This window comes from Mus caroli, chromosome 17, assembly GCF_900094665.2.
Source record: "Mus caroli chromosome 17, CAROLI_EIJ_v1.1, whole genome shotgun sequence".
Taxonomy (NCBI): Eukaryota; Metazoa; Chordata; class Mammalia; order Rodentia; family Muridae; genus Mus; species Mus caroli.
Window position 1 is genome coordinate 4,037,017 of NC_034586.1, and position 23,631 is coordinate 4,060,647.

The window sequence follows — 23,631 nt, forward strand, 5'->3', positions numbered from 1 at the left end:
CTTAGAAAATATATCCAGTAGTGCGACTTAGTGAAAGAAAGAAAAAAAAAAAAAAAAAAAAAAAAACAAAAAAAAAAAATTCCTAAAAAAAAAAAAAAAAAAAAAAAAAAAAAATAGAGGGGGTGGGGGAATAAGATCAGTTGTTTTTGGTGACAAGGGTCAATAATTCCTGCTGTCAAGAGGTTGACTTGGAAGAATCTCAAGTTCTAGGCTTGCCTGAATAACTTAGTAAGACTTTGTCTCAGAATTTTAAGTGGGAAGGCCAGGAACTACAAGTCATTGGTAATGCATGCCGGAGGCTGTGTTTCATCCATAATACACAGAAGGTCCAGAGCTGGGGGCACCTCTCGTGTAATCTCTAGCAGCACGCAGAGACAACAGAGGGTTTTGGTTAGTTCTTTTTTTTTTTTTTTAAGATTTATTTATTTATTATATGTAAGTACACTGTAGCTGACTTCAGACACACCAGAAGAGGGTGGCAGACCTCATTATGGGTGGTTGTGAGCCACCATGTGGTTGCTGGGATTTGAACTCAGGACCTTCAGAAGAGCAGTCAGCGCTCTTAACCACTGAGCCATCTCACCAGCCCTGGTTAGTTCTTGATATTAGGTATGCTTACATTATTTTCTTGAGGGTATTCTATGTGGTGGGCCTTGGCTGGATCCTATGACATTTGGTTTTTACAGTAGTCCATAGGAGCTTGTGTTCCCATTCTCTGTACAAACTGAGGTCAGCCGGTATTGCAAGTTGGTATTGCTGGGTGACTGAGACCCTTTAGTCCAGGATGTTAGCATTGCACTTCCTGTTGTTATACTGGCACCTTCTTTTTTTAAGATTTATTTTATTTTTTATTTATATGAGTACACTGCAGCTGTCTTGAGACACACACTAGAAGAGGGCATCAGATTCCATTACAGATGGTTGTGGGCCACCACATGGCTGCTGGGAATTTAATTCAGGACCTCTGGTCGAGCAGTCAGTGCTCTTAACCATTGAGCCTCTCCAGCCCATATACTGGCATCTTGTTGAATATGCTGATCCCCGATATCTTTCCATTTCCTTTTTCATATGTGTTTTATTAATTTTTATATCATATATTGCATCTTGATGGTGGTTTCCCCTCCCTCCTCTTCCAGCCCAACATCCCCCACCCCTTCCTTTTCCATTTCTCTTCAGAAGAAGGCAGGCCTCCCAGGGATGTCGACCAAACATGGTATATCAAGTCGCAGTAAGACTAAGCACCTCCCCTCATACTAAGGCTGGACAAGGCAACCCAGGAGGAGGAGGAAAGGGTTCCAAAACTAGGCAGAGGAGAGACAGCCCCCTTCCCACTGTCAGGAGTCCCATACGAAGACCAAGCTATATAAGCATAACATAAAGAAGGGGGCCTGATCAGTTCCACGCAGGCTCCCTGATGGTTGGTTCAGTCTCTGTGAGTCCCTGTGGGCCCAGGTTAGTTGATTCTATGGGTTTGCTTGGGTCCTTTATTTCTCTGGTCTCTACAATCCTCCCTCCCACCCCTTCTTCTTCAGGATTCTCCACAATCTGCCTAATGTTTGGCTTGGGTCTCTGCATCTGCTTCCATCAGTTGTTGGATGAAGCCTCTGATGACAACTATGCTAGGCTCTTGTCTGAATACAATAGAATATTATTAGGAATCGTTTCGTTGACTTTTTTTTCTTTGGCCGGACATGGTTGGTTCTATCCTAGGTCTTGGTCCAGCCTCTGGTTTCTGGCCCTCCAGGCAGTGTCAAGGGTAGGCTTCCTCTCATGGCAGGGGTCTCCTGCTGGACCAGCCATTAGTTGGCTACTTCCCCAGTTTCTGCACCTTCACCCCAGCATCTATGTTCTTAAGATTAGTCAGAGAAACACATAAGTACCCTGGGAGGTCAGTGGTTTCTTTGTCTCTTGGAAAACAAACCCGATTTTCAGGTGTTTTTGGAGGCTGACAGTGTTTTCTTTTTTTTTCTCTTCCCGATTTCCAAACTAGATAAAACGTTTACAAAATGCCATGACAGAAAGTGGCGTGATGCTACGGGAGCCTCGAAGAATCTATGAATGAAATAGAAGTGTTAACTGTTGTTGGAAGTGTAATATAAAACTACCATCTATAGCCGCCAGAAGGAAGGAAGGAAGGAAGAAAAGAAGGAAGGAAGAAGCACTTGGAAGGAGAACCAGACTGAAAGCTTCATAGCAATAACGTGACTGAAAACTTATTTAAAGTTAGCTTCTTTCCACTTCTGTGTTTGCTTGTGTGATTTCATTGTTTTAATCAAGGGCTTAAGGTGTCCTCATTCTTGGACTTGAGATGTATTTAAGGAAAGTAGTCACTATTCAAAGAACAAATTAAAGTGTTTATAACAAACTGTGAACCCTTACTGTGTTGTGCTCTGTAAACACCCGGTGGCTACAGGGCACGCGTGGAGTTCTGTGAATCACTGGCCGCCAGGGAGGTTCCTGGCTAGTCATGGGGAAGGAGGATTGTTTGCTGCCCGGGATGTGGGCTGGGCTTGTTTGTTTTGTTTTAATGTCAGTGCAATTGTAAACTCAGAAATAGTATGTGGAGGTAACACCACACGTGCCTTCTAGTCACCCCGGACTCACCCCTTTGTGATTTCAGGCATATCTTAGAGAGGAAATGAGTGTGAGGAACAGTCACTGGGAGGTGGGAATGATGGGTCACTTTGCCTTTAAGTGGGAATTCAAATGTGACTGTAGAAAATGCTTTAGAAATAATCCACAAGGGGCTGGAGCGATGGCTTAATGTGATTAGGAGCACTCACTGCTCTTGGAGAGGATTTGGATTTGTCACAGCCAGCACTACAGTTCTAGGAATCCCAACACTCATTTCTGGCCTCTGTGAACACGTGTAGTGCACACACATGCCAGCAAAATATACATAAAATGTATTGAAATTTGTCATGCTAGATAGCTTAGGTTGGAGCTTGGCGAGATCACGACCCCTCTCCGAAAGTTGCTAAAATGTGAAAAAGACATGTAAACAAAGCGGCTTCATATTAGTCAAGTATTCATTATTTTAGACAAGTGACAAGCATGGCTCAGTTTTTGTTTTTTTTTTTGTTGTTTTTTTTTGTTTGTTTGTTTGTTTTTTTTTTTAAGCATTGATGCTGAGGCATTCAGCATTCAATAGCATGAGTCACTGATCAATATATACCAAACTGAAGACAGGAATATACACGTATATTTTTTTCTTCCCTCATGTTAAATACGGATTGAAGCATCTCACTTAGAAGCCCAGGTTCTATAGGGGACTAAGTCTAGAACTGAGAAGGTGTATCAGACCATGAACAATGAGCATGGAGGCTGGGCATTGGTATAGCTGGCAGGAGTTTCTATAGGCTAAAGACCATACTAGCTGATCGCCGGTACCAACGATGCTTTCAGCACAGCTGGCAGTTTTTTGTTTTTGTTTTTTTTTTTTTTTTTGGTTTTTCGAGACAGGGTTTCTCTGTATAGCCCTGGCTGTCCTGGAACTCACTCTGTAGACCAGGCTGGCCTCGAACTCAGAAATCCGCCTGCCTCTGCCCTCCCAAGTGCTGGGATTAAAGGCGTGCGCCACCATGCCCCGCTAGCTGGCAGTTCTTGATGGCAACAGCCTCCACTTTTCCCAGCAAGAGAAGATCAAGGCTGTGAGCTCCACACTGAAACTCCCACCAGCCGGCTCTGGCCTTGGTGTGACCCGTGCACGAGCTTTAAGGCCCTGCGCAGCGGAAACGCGTGGGCAGCGCGTGGCCGCATCCGGCGCGCCCTGGGACTAGCGGCTATGGACGTGGGCGCGGACGAATTTGAGCAGAGTCTTCCACTCCTGCAGGAGCTTGTCGCGGGTGCGGACTTCGTGGGTAAGGTGCCTGGGGTTGCAGGGACAGCCTGGGAACTGGTGTGTGGTGTTTGTGTACGGTATGGCTTTCCAGGCCAGAGGAGCTCAGAGCATCCTAGGAAGGAGAGGAGGCTTCCTTTCCCACTCCCTCGGGCAGCGCAGCGGGGGTTGAAGCAATCAAACCCGCAGCTCTGGACAGCCTTGTCTGGGACCACATACTCTGTCTCTGTTTTCCATGACTGTGTACATCTGCTTACTTCCTGGGGCATTTGCAGTGTGAAAGGTAGTGGCTTGCTCTGTGCCTGAGGAATTTTGTCTGTTTTGTGCTCCCGTAGGTCTGGATATAGAGTTCACAGGTCTGCGTTCAAACTTGTCTCAGCCCCAACAGATCAGGTACTGCTGTCTTACCTCACCGGTGTCTCCTTAGTTAGACCCTACCAGACAAGCATTGTGTCTGATCAGGCTCCTGCTGGCTGGTTTTGGTTTTTGTGTTTGGTGTGTACTGGGGGAATTATTATTATTATTATTAAATGTGTGTGTGTGTGTGTTGACAAATCTCTCAGTAAGTGACTTTTGTTGGCCAAATGCTGATAGGCTTTCTAATTGTGGTAACAGGGTAATAGGTCTCTGATTACAGGCACCTGTAGTAGGTACGCAGTGCAGAGACTTGCTACCTGCTTCTGATCCCCGTGCCTATGCAGTGAGATGCCTTTTTCTTCACAGTCTTTTTGACTTGCCATCTGAGTGGTATCTGAAGACCCGGCAGAGTGTTCAGCAGTTTACAATCTGTCAGATTGGTGAGTCTGATGTTTACTTCTTTGTTATGGATCATTCTAGAAGCTGTTTTACTGTGTGTGTTTCCTGTGGGTAAAACCAGCTTTGGCGGTTTTCAAAGATATTGTGTATCATTTTGTATGCTTGTTCTGTTTTAAGTCTGTGTGTGTGTTTGTGTGTGTGGTGTACACCACCTGAAACATTTACAGTGTGAAAGATGGTGGCTTTGGCCAAGCAGAATTTAACAGCCTTTTATTTCATAGCCTAAATAGACCAATGCAAGACAATCACTGTTAAACCTATTTTATCATTTGAGCAAAACTATATGTTTTGTCTGTGAGTGTGGGTGATTAGAAGATTTTTTTTTTATATGTCTTTAGTGTTTTGCCTGCATGTATGTATGTGCTCCGCAGGCCTGAGGTGCTTGCAGAGGTCAGAGGAGGATGTCACATCCCCTGTAACTGGAGTTACTGATGGATATGAGTCACCCAGATCCCTGACCACCACTGAGACAGCTCCCTGGCCCCAGTATGTGGGATTTTTTTTTTTTTTTTCAAAAGAAAACCTACAAGAACAGATTGTACATGTTTTACCTCTTGTTCTTTTCATTTAATGGCATTTAGAAGGCTGTGTTAGCATACAGACCTGGTCCTTTCACAAATCCATAATAAAACAAAGTATAGATTAGAATTTAGTGTCCTGCCAGAAGTGGTGGCACATGCCTTTAATCCCAGCACTTGGGAGGCAGAGGCAGGTGGATTTCTGAGTTTGAGGCCATCCTGGTCTACAGAGTGAGTTCCAGGACAGCCAGGACTACACAGAGAAACCCTGTCTCAAAAAAACCAAAAAACAAACAAACAAAAAAAAGAACTTAGTGTCCTAAATAAAGTATGTGTAGTAACCATTTGTTTATAATGAAAAGGATTTTTGCTACAGACAGCCTTCCTATTTACACACCTAGTGCACTTTTGTGTATCTGGGATATTTCCATCAGTGAGACTGAGTTAGAGTGTGTGCATTAAAGCATTGACGATACAGCTTACCATCTACAGTGCTCTGGGAGACTGACACCAGCAATGGTGAATTGGCGCTTATATACAAAACCCCTGGGAATGAACCCGACCTGATAGTCTAAAAAATATTCTGGTTTGATTCTGATTTATAATACTGGGGTCTACAAGTTTATGTGAAGGACCAGATAGTATAAATGCTAGATAGTATTTGCAGGTACTGTGATTTCTTTTACAAGGCCCACCTTTGTAATGGAGGTCCTGACTTTTTTGGTAAAGTGAATTATAAAAGCAAGCTGTGGGCCAGGTTTTCCTGCCTCCTGCCTTCTCTGAGGACGGATGTTTATGTGTGCTGACACTGGGGCCGCTCGCCCTTTCTTCTTGCGTTTTGCTGCTGCCTTTTTTTTTTTTTTCTTTTCTTATAAGATCTATTTGAGAAGTGCAAACACTCACTCCTGGTTAAGCTCTTTTGCTTTCCACCACTTGGGAAGGTTCCCACTTTGAGTGGCTTATTTAACATGGTAATACAGAGATTTTAAAGAGAAACCCTGTCTCGAAAAACCAACCCCCCCCAAAAAAAATTCACGTTGACCCTTTTTCGTTGTTTTGAGTTTTAAAATTTTTTAATTTATTCATTATTTATTTGTAAAATATCACTTATTTATTGTACACGGTAGCTGCCTTCAGACACACCAGTAGAGTGCATCTGATTCCATTACAGATGGTTGTGAGCCACCATGTGGTGGCTGGGATTTGAACTTAGGACCTCTGGAAGAGCAGTCAGTGCTCTTAACCGCTGAACCATCTCTCCAGCCCTAGTCATTATTTATGATGTACGAGTGCGGGACATGTGTGGAGGTCAGGTCACTTGGTGGGTGCATTCCGTCCTTTCACCTTTACCTCAGCTTCAGGGCTTGCTTATCCACTGCCTTTGTCCAGTGCCTTTATCCACTGAGCCATCTTGCTGGCCCCGATTTTTTAGTTTTTCTGAGACAGAATTTCACATGGAAACAGAGGATGGCTTCAAACTCATATTTCTTCCTGCCTTAGCTTCTCAAGAAGAAATGTAGCCAGACTCTTCAGCTTCTGATCCTCCTGCCTCCTTCTCCCAAGTGGCAGGACTACAAGGCATGTGGCATTGGGCCTGACTCTTGGCTTGTTTTAAAGCTACAAAAATGTTGATTTACCACTTTTGGGAAACCGGCCATGAGTACATTTTTGGTAATTTTGGCACAAGCTATGGTGTGGTAGATCTCATGCCATGAGTCTGTTTTGCAGTAAGGATGTGCCCCTGTTCTGCAGCCCCCACCATGTCTGTGGGTACAAAGCTTGGTGAGGAATGTCTAGTCCTTGGCTGACCTCAGGTGACGTTGCCTCCGTGTTCATTACGTCTGCCGTTGCTGTTCTAGGATTGTCCATGTTTTCCAGCATCGAAGGAGAGTCAAACAAGTATGTATGCCGACTGTGATGCACACAGCTTCTCCCATCTGTGTTTGGCAGCTTCACTTTGGTTGTCTGAACCACTTTGTCCTGGACACTGTCTTCTCACTTCTGGCTTTCGCATGCGCATACGCACTGTGCTCTCAAGATTGGAAGTAGTGTCTTTTCTGTGGGGCCTCTCCTGCCTCGTGTCTGAAGTGTTCTTCTGGTTCTTGTCTCCTCCCGCTGGTGCTCCTGCATCTTGGGAAAGCAGTAAGGAGTGTTAACATCTGGAAAGATGTTTAAGCTGCCTGGTAGCTCTCGGGCACCAGTAGTCAGAAGAATGCTGCACCTTTTTGGGACAGCTCTGCTTGGAAGCTGCCACAGGGGACTGAGCTGTGTGTGGGGGGGCAGTGCTGACCTGCTGCTTGGACTGAATATTTGGGTGGTCATGGGCCTATTTCTCCTTTTGACTTTGCACCCCAAGGGCAGTATGACTCCCTGTTTTCTTTGGCCCCTAGACAGTGTCTAAAATACATTGAGCATTCAGAAACCATTTAGATACTTGACTGGAAGTCAAACCCACACGGGGCTGGCCTGTTGTATGAGCCAGGCTGGCTCGCCTGTCTGTCCTGTCCTCATTTGAGGGTTTTCTCCTCGTTCTCTCTGCTTTATAGGTATGTAGCACACTCCTGCAATTTCTTTCTCTTCCCTACAACATTTGGGATCCTGGACTCAGAGTTCTCTTTCCAGGCATCTAGTGTGCAGTTTCTGAATCAGTATGGCTTCGACTATAACAAGGTATGCACCTGCTGAGGGGGCTGTGGTTGTGGAGGGGTACTCTAAACGCTCCGCCATTTCCCCTCCCTGCTCCCTGCCTACACGAGGCCAAGGTGTTCCCCCTCACTTTGCTGCCTGGCCCTCGAAATGGTTCTTACCAGCCACCTTGTTCTTTTCCTGTCTTCAGTTCCTCAAAAATGGAATCCCATACATGAATGAAGAACAGGAGAAGAAAATCAAGCACAGTATCCTAAGAGGGAACTGGAGAGTCCGAAGGTAGGCTCTGCCCTCCAAAGTGCCTCTGGTCCCCTACTGATAGGCTTCTGGCCTGCTCTGTGAATGGGGAGGCTGGCTCATCGTTTGATGAGCTTAGCTGAGGTGGCTTTGGCCACCTGTACTCTCCTGAGAGGAGGGAACACTCCATATCCTCTTCTTTCAACTCTCGGGTGAACATTATTTTAATCTTGAAAATAAAACTACAAGGTTTGGGGGGTAAAGCTCAGTTGGTCACACACTTGCTGTGAAGGACCCCCAGCTTGATCCTTAAAGCACATGTATAATCTTAAAGCAAATTATAATCCCAGCCCTGGGGAGGTAGAGAGACGTGCATCCTTGGGGGCTGGCTGGTTGACAGCCTAGCCAACTTGGTGTGAGATTCAGGCCATTGAGAATCAGGGGCTCTGTCTCACAAAGTGGTGGAGAACACTCAGAAAGGGCGGGCTGTTCTCTGCCCGACCCCCGGGATGCACACACACGTTACATACAGCATAGTGGCACACACGTAATCCATCACCCAGGAGAGTAGGGTGGCACGATTGTGAGTTCCGGGCGAGCCTGGGCTACATAGAAGGACCCTCATCTCTAAAAAAGAAAAACAAAGGAAAAAAGGAATTAACTTTGGGGGTAGGGTAGGGAGGGTTAGAGTCAGGGTTTTCCTGTGTACCATGGCTGTTCTAGAACTCACTCTGTAGACCAGGCTGGCCTCGAACTCAGAGATCTGCCTGCCTCTGCCTCCCGAGCGCTGGGATTAGAGGCATGCGCCACCACTCTTTCTTTGCAGTCTCTTCCCCTTGCCACTTGCACACCCCCCCCTCCTGACCTCTGTTGCTGAGTCTGCTTGATTGCTTGAATCCTAACTCAAAAGGCACAGCTAGCTCTCTTCTTCCTCCTCCTCCTCCTCCTCTTTGCCTCCCTCAGCTGCCAATCACAGCTTTTACAGCTCACCTGCCTTGTTGTTTTCCCTCTCCAACTCTAATGAAATGGTCCTTGAGGTTCAAGAGTGAAAACCAAGGGAAACAGTTTGAATTTCTGATCTTGTATTATTTTCAAGTGTTGGAGAGAGCTTAAATTTTCTAACAGAGGAGCAGAGAGTTCATCCATATGCTTGCCTTTTCCCTCATGTTTTCATTAAGTTCATTCCAAGTCCTCTGGGAGCCACGGGCAGCCAGTCCTGACAGTAGGTTCACTGGCTAGAGCCCCGGCTCTTCTTCCGCCCACCCCTTCAAAGCAGGCTTATGTCCCTGTGGAAGTCTGAAGAACTGAGTTTACTTTCCTCTTGCACAAAAAGACGTGGGTAACAAATGGCCGTTTTCATTGGTGCTGCCAATCTTCACTACGAAGTCACAGCGTTGAAAGCACAGGCTCCAGACACGAGCCAGTCTTAAGATTGCCTTAGGTGTCTAGTATGACCTCTGCCAATGTCTCTGCTTTCCTGTGCCCATTTTCAGCTCTCTGGATAAAGACCAAATCAAGGTGGTGATTAATAAGGTGACCCAGTGGCTGGACCTGGCTGAGGAAGGTGACCAGATGACTCTTCCTGGCATCACTGGTAGGCAGGGCAGGAGGCCTTTCCTCCCCACTTGGGAGCATGGGGGTGTCATGGCAGTGAACCAGAAAGTGGGGGACAGATTCTCTTTCCTGTGTGCCCTGATCCCAAACGTCCTGCTCATGACTGAGTCCGAGGCCTTTGCTCAGTAGGTAGCTTAGCCATGGGATGAAAGTCCTGACCTGAATTCCCAACTCTCAGAGGCTTTTTAACCTACACTGAGTGTCATGGGTGACTCAGAAGCCAATCCTTTTCATTCTACTCCAATGCCCGTTTTACTGACTTTGGGGAATCCATGCCTAGTGTAGCAATGCCCAGAGCCTGGTCTGCAGTCCCTTTGCCATGGAGTCTATGAGGTCAAAGCTGTCTCCAACGTGTTGCTCAGCTGTGATTTGTTAATGTGTTGTTGTTGTTTTCTTTTATGTGTGTGTGTGCCATTTGTCCTGGTGCAGCAGTGATGAAGGTAAAACCTGGCACAAGCTATGGCAGGCTCGGCCTCAGCTGGCAGTCACCGTCCTCTTCCCAGCCGGCCCATCAGGCTCCAAAAGGAAGTTTTACAGGAGAACCTCCTTGGTGGGAAGTAGTGCTCTTAGTTTTATGAAGCCTCAGCCCTTGGTCATTTCTTACTTAAATTTTGTATGTCAGCCTGAGTGTGGAACAATAAGTGTGCGGACAGCGTTGCTGCTTTGGGCCGCAGTAGAGTGGCTGTGTTGGAATTGGGCAGCTGGCTGGCATCTTCCGCTGAGACCAGGATCAGCTGAGTGCCTGTGTGCACACATTGGAGATCACAGTCAGGGCCTTGTGCATTCTAAGTAAGTGTATCTCCAGCCCCAGCTGCTGCTCCTGCTGGAAAACTTGGTTTTAGTATTTATTTACTTAATATTTCATGTGTATGGGTGTTGCACCTGTGTTTATGTATGTCCACCATGTGCATGAGTGATGTACAAGGCTGGCAGAAGAGGGCATTGGGTCCCCTGGAACTGAAGTCACAGATGGTTGTAAGTCACCATGTCGGTGCTGGGAACCGAACACAGGTTCTCTGTAAGAGTAGCAAGGACTCTTATTCACTGAGCCATCTTTCAGCATCTTTTCTTATTTTAATGGAATATAACTTTTTTTTTAAATATATGAATAGTCTATCTGCATGTACACCCACGTGCCAGAAAAGGGCACCAGATCCCATTATAGTTGGTTGTGAGTAACCATGTGGTTGCTGGGAATTGAACACAGGACCTCTGGAAGAGCAGTCAGTGTTCTTAACGGCTGAGCCACCTGTCTAGCATCATATTTTAATGGAATAAAACTTGTACTTGAAATAACTGAGGTGAGATTATTTAGACCTGGGGTATTTTCAGTCATTTTCTTCAAATGGAGAAGCCAGTCATCGTAAGACTCAGTGTTTGCTAGCTGTAACTTAAGCTTTCAATAAAAGATAGGTGTATAGAGGCTTGGGGCTGTAGCACAGTGGGTAGAGTGCACGAGGCCCTGGGTTCATTCCCCAGCACTTTATAAAGTCAGTTGTGACAGCTCCCTCCTTCCCCACCCCCACCTGCAACCCTAGCATGTGGGAGACAGAGGCAGGAGCATCAGGAGTTCAAGGTCACCCTCATCTCCATAGTGAGCTTGAGGCAGCCTGAGCCACATGAAACTGTCGCAGCACAGAAACATGGATCTGTTGCCATAGGCTTGTCAGCCCCCTCAGCAGAGGCCTTTCTGATGAGGTCAGAGGCCCTGTGATCAGATGCTTTCTGTTGGTGTTGGCATGGTGAGCCGTGCGAGCATCTGGAGGGTAGAACTGGCATCTCCCTAGCAATGGGCTTGAGCTGTTCCAAAAGCAAGACCCACCATGGGCCAGTGATCGTCATATCACCCAGTGACAAAGTTCCCAAGTGACAGCCAGCTTGTAAAGGATTGCTGGAGTATACATTACACAGCATACGAAGACCATGTGCAGCCCAGCCTGGTGGCACATGCCTTTAACCCCAGCACTCTGGAGGCAGAATCAGGCTGATTTCTCTAAGCGTCATACCAGCCTGGTCCTACATAGCAAGTTCCAGGCCATAGCTGCATAGTGAGACAGGCCCTGTCTGAAAACAAAACCACCGCCTCCCAACAGTCCTCAATATCCTCCCAACCCCAAAGTCATTCGAGGCTGGTGACTTCCCCCTTCACATCTGTTTGGACCTGTTCTTGTTTGTTTCATTTTTCAAGTGTTTGAGGACCACAGCATGTCACAGTAGGTCACACACATGAGTAGATGTGCGTCCAGCCAGATGTTTGAGATATGAGCAGCAATGTCCCTTTCTGCTACATTTGTTGTTTAAAGGATTTTTTTAAAAAAAGATTTATTTTAGGTTTATGCGTGCTTAGCCTCCATGTATGCATACCAGGTGCATGCCTGATGCCCTTGGGGGGTCAGAAGAGGGCATTGGATCTCCTGAAGTTGGTGTTTTGGATGGTTGTGAGCCACCATGTGGGTGCTGGGAACAGAACCCAGGTCTTCTGCAAGGGCAACAACTGCTCTTAACCATTGAGCTGACTCTCCAGCCTATTTTATTTGATTTCTTTAGACAGATCTTACTGTGTAGCCTTGGCTGGCTTTTAACTTATTTTTTTATTTTTCTGGTTTTAGAGCTTTATTGTAGGAAGGTAGGGAGAAAGAGAGAAGGTAGAAAGAGGGAGGCCGTCCATGGCCACATGGAGGGGGGGGGGGTAGGGAGAGAGAGGAAGGCTAGAGATGAGAGTAAGGAAGGTGGAAGCTTAAACAGGGCCTGGAACTTTTTACATAGACCAGGCTGGCCTCAAACTCAAATCTGGTTGCCTCTGCTCCAGAGTGCTAGGAGCAAAGGCGCACAGCCACCATACCCAATTTACTAAATATTTTTATTTGAGAAACCAGTTATTTTTCTTAAAATGTTATTTTTAACTTTTTTTGCTATAAAAGTGCCTTCTCTAAGTTGTAATTCGTATCAGTTCCTAACAGGGTTAATATCACCAGCTGCAAACTACAGAAACAGCCACACAAGTGCCCCTAACTGAAGAGCATTCTTGAGATCCAGACCTTTGAGGATGTGGTCCTAGAACATCCCAGCAGGCACACGTGGATGTAGGCTCGGGCACCCTGGAAGCAGGCTTGTGTGCAGCCCACTGGTCACAGGCTCAGAACATCTATTCCTTGCAGGCTTCTCCCACGGGGAAGGAAAGGAGAGTTTGGTAGTGCTCAGGTTCTGTGTATGCCTTGTGCTTCCTTGCTGCAGGGTTCCAGGCCTTTGAGGTCCAACTGGTGCTGAGGCAGGCCCTCCCCAACATCTGGACAGTGCTGAAAGAGGAGGGGGTGAGTCCTTGCCTAGATGTATGTCCTTAGTGCCCCCAGCTGAATCTGGCCTCTGAAAGGCTTTTGTCTCCTGTTTCTCTCTGTGGCAAAGAGACAGATACTGCTTTCCAGCTGCATTGCCAGGCTCTCGCTCAGAGCACGCGTGTCTCTCTTCGCTGCAGGTGATTGTGAAGAAGGTGAGCCAGCCACAACGCTGGTACCTTGAGCACGCCTCTTGTGACCAAGTCAGCTGTTGGAAAGAACAGATTCTTCTCTCTGCAAGAGGCTTCTCTGTCTTTTTTCAGATGTTGGTGAAAGCCCAGAAGGTAGGGAACAGCTCTTCTCTTGTTTCTGCTTTGCCTTTCCATCATCTTTTGTATTTCTAGCAGTAGAGTTTGAAAGCCGCTCTGCTAATAAAGTTATCTTTCTTCACTTGACCTTATTCAAAAGCCAAGAAGTGGTCAGAGATTTTTTTTTTTTTTTAAAGTGATTCTTGGGGGCTGGAGAGATGGCTCAGTGGTTCAGGGCACTTGCTTTTGCAGAGGACCGAGGTCTGGTTCCCAGCACCCGCAGGGCCTCCCCAGCCATCTGTAACTCCAGTGGATCTGACTCCCTCTTCTGGCTGTGGACACCAGGCAGACATGATATATAGACATACGTGCAGCCCAAGCACCTATATAACAAAATAAGTGACAGGTACATTTTGTTTGTTTGTTTGTTTTTTCGAGACAGGGTTTCTCTGTATAGCCCTGGCTGTCCTGGAACTCACTTTGTAGACCAGGCTGGCCTTGAACTCAGAAATCTGCCTGTCTCTGCCTCCNNAGTGCTGGGATTAAAGGCGTGAGCCACCACGCCCGGCTGACAGGTACATTTTTTTAAATACTTTTTATTAGGTATTTTCCTCATTTACATTTTCAATGCTATCCCAAAAGTCCCCCATACCCTCCCACCCACTCCCCTACCCACCCACTCCCACTTTTTGGCCCTGGCATTCCCCTGTACTGGGGCATATAAAGTTTGCAAGTCCAATGGGCCTCTCTTTCCAGTGATGGCCGACTAGGCCATCTTTTGATACATATGCAGCTAGAGTCAAGAGCTCCGGGGTNCTGGTTAGTNCATCATGTTGTTCCANCTATAGGGTTGCAGATCCCTTTAGCTCCTTGGGTACTTTCTCTAGCTCCTCCATTGGAGCCCCTGTGATCCATCCAATAGCTGACTGTGAGCATCCACTTCTGTGTTTGCTAGGCCCCGGCATAGTCTCTCAAGAGACAGCTATATCTGGGTCCTTTCAGCAAAATCTTGCTAGTATATGCAATGGTGTCAGCATTTGGAAGCTGATTATGGGATGGAACCCTGGATATGGCAGGCTCTAGATGGTGACAGGTACATTTTTAAGGTGACTCTTTGTCTTTAGCAAATTGCTTTTGGCTTTGTGGGCATAGCCTTGCTTTTTATGTGGTTAGTTTGATGGAAGACAGTGCCTGAGATTCTCCTGTGTCTTTGTCCCTTGAAGCAGCATGGGAATTTTAACAGCAACGACCTAAAATTGCATAGAGAAACTGTGTCTGCCTCACAGATTCCCAGTGTGGACCCTGCCTCAGGGTCCCTTCTGTTCATTCATCTCCCCTCTCCTCCTCCCTTCCCCTCCCCTCCCCTTCTCTGTCTGTCTGTCTCCCTGCTCTATTCCCTCCCTCCATCTTTCTCCTCCCCCTCCCCGTTTCCTTCCCTCTTTCCACTCCAGCGGTCCCATTACCTTGTGTAGGAGCTGAAAGACACTGAAGGTGGATTATCAAGTATTGTGGGAAATATTTTAAAAAAATGAACCTGTCAACTCCCACCGGAGCCAGGCCACACTCCTGCGCTTCTGCCACCACCACCAACTCTCTAGAGCTAGCCCCTGCACCAGGTGATCACACTCGCTCAGTCTCTTGGCCTGCCAACTCGCCAACTCTGTGAGGCCACATGGCTCCCACCGGGCCATCTCTTGAATGCACCCCCCCCACCCCCGAGTTCCTCTCGCTTTCATGCAACATCCCATGAACCCCTGGTTAGCCATCTCAACACCCAATTACTGGGTAGAATCAAGACTCTTAACCAATCAGATTTATGTATCAATAATAACAAGATGCCAATACAATAATTTCAGGGCCAAATGATAATGATAAAGCCAATTATTCTAACCTTTTTATTGCTATCACGTCAGCCTCCATTCTGGTTCTCTCACTCCTCCTCAGACCACTGTCTCTGTCTCCTCAAAACCTCTCTCAACCTCCCTTCTCCTGTCCAACCACAGGCCTCCCACTGCCCTAATGTGATTGGACAGGGAAAATCCCGCAACAATCAAGTGATCTAAAACTATATTCTTTATTGGGAAAAAAAACCAAAAACCTGCTTTAGAGCAAGTTTCTGCCCTGATTTTTAGAATTCCTTTCCCTCACCTGTTGCTTTTCTCCAAGTAGCCCTTGGTAGGACACAACATGATGATGGATCTACTGCATCTCCATGAGAAGTTCTTCCGACCTCTTCCAGGTAGGGGGGAAGCCGGGTTCTTCTTCTGGCCTCAGGTCTGTGTCTGTACCACCTTCTGAGTAGAGAGCAGGGAGCCTGAATCTGATTACATACCCTCCTCCTGTGACTGGCCCATGGTGTGACCTGTGTATTTAATCTTAAGGTTGGCTTTTCCTCCTCACGCCATTAGAGACCTAACGGAGGTCTAGATGTTTCAGGGACTGCCTTGGCTCCTGTCTGGTGGCTGTGCTCCTTTCTACACCTGAGTCTGTCCTTGGACAAATGGCAGTACGGCAGAGTGGGCAGTGTCCATCCCTCAGGGTGTGTGTGTGTCTGTGACCTCCAGCTGGTGCCTTTGCCTTCTCTGCTTACCTGTGAGGTGAGATGGCAGTAGTGACCTCAGCTTGGTGGCAGGCATAAGGGGGTTCACAGAGATGTGGTACGCACTAGATGGGAAGGGACAAGAAGCTCCAGGAGTTCTGTCAAACAGGACTGGACAGAATAGCTGCGTTTGAGCATATTGGAAGAATTAGAGGCAATGATTAAGGTGCACACAAAAAGCTCGAGCAAACAGAGAAAACAGTCAGTGGGAGAGGAGACGTGAGGCAGATAGGGAAGTTCCCGCAGGGGGTGGGCTCCCTGTGGCCCTGGGGGCTGTGACTGTGGAGAGGACCCGTGGGAGATGTGAGCAGCAGGCAGCTGGGAGGAGGAGAAGGAGGAGGTCAGGACTGTTTCACAAGCCCACAGCTGTCACAGTACACCGTGAGCTGAGCGCGAGGACCTGGCAGACGTTCTGTTGGGGTAGGCCAGGGAGTATGGTGGAGAATCCTGGGGCTTCTGGCTTGGGGGTTGTGGTGAGGTTTTGTGTGCGGTGAACTTCAGTGTCTAGGTGCAGTGTAATCGCAGAGTGTAACCTATTAGAGTCTGTTAAACCCCTTCCTTACCAGAGTGCCTTACTTAGTTACATGCAGTCAGTCGAACTGTCTCGGACTGTTCTCTGCATAGCCATTAGTGCCTTACTTAGTTACATGCAGTCAGTCGAACTGTCTTGGACTGTTCTCTGCATAGCCATTTATTACTTATGTGTGTCCTCCCGAGCTCCTAGGGTGCTGTTAGCTGATGACCTCAGTACGCTGGGCCTTGAGTTTGGTTGGAAGCCACGTGACCTTTACCATAGAAAGTGGCAGTGGCCTCGTGGCTGGAGAGCCAACGTCCTCCGTGAGGATTAGAAATAGTTCCAGTTTGTGTCTTGTTCTCACTGCTTTACTGGGCAGCACTGGGCAGCGGCAAGGCGGACTGGAGGCTGGCTCCGCGTGCTTCCACTAACCCATGAATTCACGTGTCCCGTTTGGACCTTCCCTCTCAGAAAGCTATGATCAGTTTAAGCAGAACATCCATAGCCTGTTTCCTGTCCTCATTGACACTAAGAACGTGACAAAGGACATCTGGAAGGTAAGGAGTGGCTTGCTTTGGGGTAGGGGTGTTGAATTTCATACTTGTGACACTTTTCAATGGATTTTCACCTATTCCAAGCCCCAGTTGTGATGTATTTGTAGGTAAATAGTGTAGTTTTCATTGGACAATAGAGCAATAATTCTGTGGGCATTTTATTCTGTTTCGGTTTTTAGGACAGGGTCTTGCTAGGTAACCTAAGCTGACCTTGAACTCATGACAGCCCCCCACTCCCCGCACCCCCACCCCACCCTCGGCCACCTCAGCCTTCCACATCCTAGGATTAAAGGTATACACTATCATGCATGGTCCAAACAGTTTATTTTAGAGATTACTACATATTTATAAACCTATGAGGGATGCCTAGAAAGTATTATTCTAAAGAATAAGGCGCCCCTTGTAAAGTCTGGAGAAAACCCTGTTGTCAAACACTAAAGTCATGGGTTCTCTGACAGAGTTAGAATCTCAGGAGAGGTTGCAAACTGATCCTGGCTCCACTGTCCACTTTATGTGTGGTCCAGAGTGGGGGCAGGCGGTATTCCAAAAGCTCCCAGGTGACTGTCCTATAGCCCAGGTCTCACACAACATGTAGAAAAGGGAAGCATTCGGTTACTTTGCATTTCTGCCCAGAGAGGCCTTGGGTGTTTGATCTTCACCTGTTCCACTTTTGATCTTGGGACTTAGCAATCTGACGTTGCCCCAAGGCCTTCTACTCCCCAGAAAACCAGCTATTCTGCAGATAAAGCCCGCCTTAGCCCAGAGTCTCAGATTCCTGTGTTCACATACTTCCTTAAACAGAAGGTGTGAGTTCTGTGGCTGACACTGACCTCTGCCAGGGTCACTGGGACGTCTTCTGTGATGCCCCCAGAGTCCTGCTCTCCTGACCCTGGGATGGTGTCAAGGCCAGCATTTGCCAGGTCCATGTAGTGACCCTTTGTGAGGCCTGCAGCAGATGGTGACCCCAAGCACAGTGCTCCGTTCTTCATGATTGCAGGAACTGCGTTTCCCACGGGTCTCCAACCTCTCGGAAGTGTACGAAGTGCTGAGCAGGTGAGGAAGGTGTTTCTAGAGCAAGGCCTGCAGCCTCAGCTGCCCTTTCTCTGATTTTAACTTATTCCAAGCCCCCTGGTTTTGATATATTTGTATGTAATTGGCATGCTTTTCACTAGAGGGCAAAATAATTTTGTGGTACTGCTCCCTAGAACACAGCTGCTTGGACCTAATGTCCCTCCACCCAGCTCCTCAAGCCTCTGTCCCTGCCTCAGACAGCATTCTTGGCCCCACTTCTGAAAAAACAAAAAACAAAAAAAATCCTCTCAGAGGTCAGAGGTCAAGGTCTGAGCCTGCTGCCTGTCTTCTTGAACATTTTATAAGTTCTGTCATCTTTATTGACATTCCTGTCACCAGCAGACACATTCACCTTTCTTACTGGTTTCTTTTGAGGCAGGATCTCAGGTGTCTTGGGCTGGCCTTGAATTCGCTGTGTAGACAGGGATGACCTGACCTTCTGATCCTTCTTCCGTCTCTCTTCCAGATGCTGAGATTGTAGGCCTGTACCAGTATGCTCAGTTTTATGGGGGTGTTGGGGCTAGAACTCGGGGCTTTGTACATGCGAGGCAAGCGCTTGAATAGCTAAGCTGTATCCCACATACCCTCCTTGTCTGAGGCCAGCAGGGCTGCTCTCTTGCACGCTTACCACCCTCTCCCTGCATCCTCCCTTCTCTTAGACCCTGCCTGCTTGTCCTTTTCCCAGGTATCCAAGCCGCCGCCACCCTTCATTTTCCTCACCTTTACCATCTAAAACTTAAAACCAAGCTGCTCACTTTTTGACCCTCTCCCTGGCTCCCATGGTAACCCCGCAGTTTTCGAGAGAACTTGTGGGAAATACGTGCCATCAGGTTGTAGAATAAAAGTGTCAGAACTTCTTCACTGGTGGGAAGCCTTTGGTGGGGTGCCTAAAACTGGTATGGTAACATACCTGTTCCCTAGAGACAGGTTATCCAATCTGCCTTTAGTCCCCTTCACAGCCTCCCTTTCATCCATGCCCACTGCTATTATGTTTCCCCCTTTGACAGTTACTCAGGATACCTGTGCTTGTTCCCGGCATGAAGTTGCCCATGTGGCATTAGGAATAGACCATGGCCCCTGAGCTGTTCAAATTTGCTGCACAGTGCCTTGTAGCTTGGGCTTTCTCCCCCTTTGGCACACTCTGGATTTCTTTGTCGTGGTGAGAGGGTTGGTTGGTGTCCCTGTTTGTTTCTTTTATTTGTCTCTGATATTGCATCTTGAAGCCACTCCTCCTGAGCCCTCTTCTTGCCCATTGTCTTTTCTTGGCTGGCCTTTGCCCCGCTCCGCTTTTGTTACCACCACACTGCTTTTGTGCAGCTCTCGTTCACAGTTGGCTGGCCTGTTGTCTTCTGTTGTTTTCCTTGTTTGAAGCGCCAGGGATTGAACCCAGAGCCTCAGGGTCTGTGGCCTTGTCAAGACCTCGTTGGTCCATGTCTTTTAAAAAGGGGGTGTGCTGAGCGTGGATCTCTATAACGTAAGGAGCTTGGGGTCAAGAAGGAGGAGTTTCTTTTAGTGAGTTGATCTTTATCCCCCTTCTGTTTTTCTAATAGTAACTTGAATCCCACTAAGGATTCTGGACCGGTGATTATTCACGCAAGACAGTGTAAAAAATACGGTATGTCCCTGGCATAGTTGGTAGTTGGCCAAGTGCCCTGGGGCTGAGTTGAGGGTTCTGCACTCTGGTCCCCCAGGCAGCAGGCTATAGCCCTGGGTTGGGTTCCTTCCTGGCCGCCTTGCTTTGTTCCCCACAACTCTGCCTTACAGATATGCTAAGCTAGAGAACTGTTCTGGGCACAGGAACCTGCTTTCTCTCAGTGTGTGAGGTATAGGCTGCCATCTCCACATAGCCAAGACCAGAGTGAGAAATGTTTATGAGCCGGGAGAAGGGTACACAGTGCGTGTCGCACTTGCCACAGTTGTTGACTAGGATGGGAAGAGGGGTTTCCTCCTCAGGATGGTTCTAATCACAGTTCTGTCATTTGTCTCTTTTGGAAAACCACTTCAGCTGAGACCAAGTGCCCTCACGAAGCAGCCTATGACGCCTTCCTCTGCGGGTCAGGTAAAGTGTTCCGTTTGAAGGGTCTCATGCTCTATTGCTGTGGACTGGGTCTTGTTTGGTTCCTGTTTGATAGCACAAAGAGCTGACTTGGCATTTTCCACAGGCCTGAGATCCGTTCCGTCTCTTGTTTTTTTCTTCTAGTTCTTTTGAAAGTGGCTCACTTGCTCCTGCAGAGGGTGCATGGGTGAGTGTCCTTCCTTTCGTCCTGGTACCAAGTCCTCAGGTCTCACTCAGCAAACCCTTGTTAGAAGCCAGGACCTCTGGTCACAGGACCTCCAAAGAGAAGGAATGTATAGTATGTGGGTGTCTCTCCCACAGCCAGTGCAGTGTTGAAGTGAGCAGTCTGCTCCACGAGCCCTCTGCTGCCACGATGCCTTCTGCCTGGGTCCTGCAGTGCCTTGGCAATATGGAGACTGGCATGTGCATTAGGGAACCCACACAACAGAGTTGGAATAGTGTCCTAATTTCTCGTAGAGAACTTCCCGGCTCAGTGCTGTAGCCTTGCCCGCTACAGATGCTGTAGCCTTGCCCGCTACAGATGTTCCCTTAGCTCTCAGAGGCTACAGTGAAGAGAGAGGATAAAGTGTTCAAATGAAGCACACATCACCAGGGATTCATAAAGGCTGCAGGGACACAGAAACCCAAATCGGAACATAAACACATGGCCCCTGATGGTGGCATTCCATCCTGTGTACCCCTGAGCTGGTCACGGATACCAAGGGCACCGTTGACATGTGCCAGAGCTGTTATGTGGGTCACATTAATTCCATGGGACTCAATGGGCCCACAAAGGGAGCTGTTCACAGTTATAACCTGTTCTTCAGGACTGGCCTAGAAATGTTTGGACTATTCTGTGAATTTAGTAGTCTCTGCTGGCCACAGATATAAATACAAATATTGTCTGATAAACTGATGTGAGGCTTATAACTTATGTGAGGAACCTGCTGGCCGGTTTCCTCTCCCTCTGGTGTGGCAGCATCCTGGTGCTCACTGGCAGGTGCTGTATGCTGGCACAGAGGGGGCTGCCTGCAGCAGCGCGCCTCGTTTTTTGGACCCATGCCCTACCCACTCTCTTCATGTTAGCTCTTGTGACTGGAAAACCCTTCTCAGGTTAGAGAAGCTCGTGGCTGTCTCGGCCCTCCTGGCGCTTTGGCCGCTGCTGCTTCTGGGATATTTGGGGTACAGCTGGCAGTAGAGGTGGTGGGGCATTGGAGTCAGGGTGATGTTACTGCAGAGGTTATAAAGTGGAGCTTCCTCCAAACAGGGGCCTCTCACTCTCACAGCCTCCTGCCGATGCTGGTCAGTGGATACCAGAAGTTCTCGGTCCAAACTCTGCTTGTATGTGTGGGAAGCCCACCAAAATGAGCCCCAGAATAGGAGGGGTAGAAAGGAGAGGTGCCCAAGGCAGCTCCCTCCCCTGCATCCCACCATCACCTTAGCTATAGCTGAGGACCTGCATAGAAACCTATCTACCTGAGTGCTTCAGGGTTTCTCTCTGTTCATACAGCAGCGGTGCTGTGCACGAGCCTGCCTTCCCCCAATACCTCGATGTGCTGGCGCCTTACGTGAACCAAGTGAACCTTATCCGAGCTGGGGTTCCGAAAATTGTGAGTATGTCTCATTATGCGCTCTCATCTCGCTCAGGCCTGGGGTGGGCAAGCAGCCTAGGGCTCCCTGGGTTGTGCTGCAGGGTTCTGGTGACGATTCAGGATGCAGTGGGAGCTGAGGAGGAGGGTCGCACCTCGTGACACTCCCTTCTTCTCCCTGCTCCCAGCCCCAAGCACAGCCTCTTGTACAGTCTTGTCGCATTTTCAGACTGTGTGAAGTATCAGAAGTATGTAGAGTTTCTCTTGGCTTTGTTTCCTTAGAATTTTTCTGGTCCCGATTACCCCAGCATCCGCCCTCCTGTACTCATTCTCACCGTCAAGAAGTGGCCTGGGGTGAGCGAGCATCAGGTCTACCGTGAGTTCCAGAATCTCTGCAAGTTCGATGTCAGGCGGTTCACTCGAAGCCAGTTCCTGCTCCTGACCAATAAGTTTAAGGAGTAGGTACCCTGCTCCAAGCCCCGCCTCTTCATCCTTGCTGCCTCTTCGCCTTTAGTGGCTGTGGCCACCTTGCTTGCTGACCTGAGAAAACTTCTTTTGGCAGTGCCCGCAGTGTCTTGAAGGAGTACAGGAGCCACCCAACCCTGCAGGTCTCCTTGTACCGGTCCTGGAGACATTCCCCCAACATCACCTGCCTGTTACAGTGAGTGGCCTGGCAGAAAGTGCCTCTGCCTGCTGGGGTCCCATGTGGTCTGGCTCTGGCCACTAACTGCTATGAGTTGTCAAGCCGCTGTTGACAGGTGTGAAGTAAAGTGAATCCCACCGGAGTGCTGGGCCCTGCTCCATCAATGCACTAGGGTTGGGTTGGGGAGAGACCTGGTGGCAGGATGCAGTTCAGAGGAGATGGTGGAAGCCTTAGTGAGAGTCGGGGAAGTAAGGAGCTAGCCAAGCTGGGGGTAGGTGGGCTGGGCAGCCACCCTCGTATGGAGGTGCCTGTGAGCGGAGGGCCAGTGAAAGGAACAAGAAAAGAGGAGATAAGGTAAGGAATGGGTCCCATCCCACGAGGCTACACCAGTGAGGACTATGGATGTGGGATTGAGTGGAGGAGGGGGACACGATCCAACTCCCAGTTGCAAAGCCTCCTGTGCCAGTGGGGGACACAGAGGAGGCAGAGGGTAGGAAGCACCAGAGAGCAAATATGGCTGTGAAATGGTCCAGCCTGGGTGGTGAGTGGGAAGGGAACCAAGCAAGTAGCAGCCCCAAGTTAAGTCGAATTTGAGTTTGGAAAACAGACTCGGAGTTGATCCTTAGGCGTTAAAGCTACCGTGGACCTAAAGCTACCTCTGAAGGCAGCCTCTTGTCCTGTCAGTCTCTGACCTGACCTCTAGGGAAGGCGGCTCATCTGTATTGACCCTGAGGGGCGGAAGTTGAACACCTGAAGGATGGGTGAAGGGACGTTCATGGTGGGGATGTAGCTCTGTTGGTAGAGTGCCTGCCTAGCATGCCTGAAGCTCTGGCCTTAGTCCCCAGCACCGCCTAAACTAAATGTGGTGCATACCTGTCACCCTAGCACTTGGGGTGTGGAGGCAGGAGGATCAGAAGTTTAAGGTCGTCTCTGGCCACATAGCAAATTTAAGGCCAGCCTGGGAATACTTGAGATCCTGTCTTAAAAAAAAAGGAGAGAAACATTATTGAACAAAATTGGGAGCTGAGAATGGGGAGCAGAGCCTGTGCCAGTTGCCACCAGTCCCCAGGCAGACCCTGCCTCATCCAGGCCTCTGACTTGTGCCTTTGTCTTACAGGGTCTGCAGCATAGTCACCACCTGGGCCATGATTGCATTTCTCCTGGGAAGACCCATGCCCTGAGAGCAGTGAGCCACCTCAGCTTCTGTCTTAGCCTCTGGAGATGGCCCTCGTGGCTCATTTGTATAAACCAGTTTGTTTTCATGCAGACCCTTGCAGTCCTCTGTACATATTCTGTTGTGTTATAAATGTGAGATTCTGTAAATATGGCTGATGATAAAGAAACCCTTGTATGTCG

General features: G+C 48.3%; 2 protein-coding genes across 4 annotated transcripts in view; both read left to right on the forward strand.

Annotated features, from left to right (window-relative positions):
* Mrpl18 (mitochondrial ribosomal protein L18) overlaps positions 1-2,372 on the forward strand; it is a 5,033-nt gene extending 2,661 nt beyond the window's left edge. Inside the window, exon 4 of one of the 2 annotated variants that reach the window (XM_021149461.2) lies at positions 1,991-2,058. In XM_021149461.2, the coding sequence (XP_021005120.1) occupies positions 1,991-2,058 (68 nt within the window). Of the gene's footprint in view, positions 1-1,990 lie in introns of both variants that reach the window. The other variant, XM_021149460.2, reaches the window with a different exon arrangement.
* A 1,309-nt stretch (positions 2,373-3,681) lies between these two features.
* On the forward strand, positions 3,682-23,631 carry Pnldc1 (PARN like, ribonuclease domain containing 1). Of its 2 annotated transcripts, none has more exons than XM_021149724.2 (19): positions 3,682-3,860; positions 4,174-4,231; positions 4,562-4,635; positions 7,032-7,071; positions 7,719-7,842; positions 8,009-8,097; positions 9,549-9,649; positions 12,904-12,980; positions 13,142-13,285; positions 15,419-15,488; positions 16,834-16,919; positions 17,914-17,969; positions 19,538-19,602; positions 19,993-20,046; positions 20,188-20,230; positions 21,554-21,653; positions 21,915-22,090; positions 22,195-22,293; positions 23,393-23,631. In XM_021149724.2, exons 1-19 carry the CDS (start codon positions 3,785-3,787, stop codon positions 23,454-23,456), a joined length of 1,596 nt encoding a protein of 531 aa, XP_021005383.1. In that variant the 5' UTR covers positions 3,682-3,784; the 3' UTR covers positions 23,457-23,631. The 2 variants fall into 2 exon arrangements, with proteins under 2 accessions (XP_021005383.1, XP_021005384.1); XM_021149725.2 differs by having other exon boundaries at positions 21,557-21,653.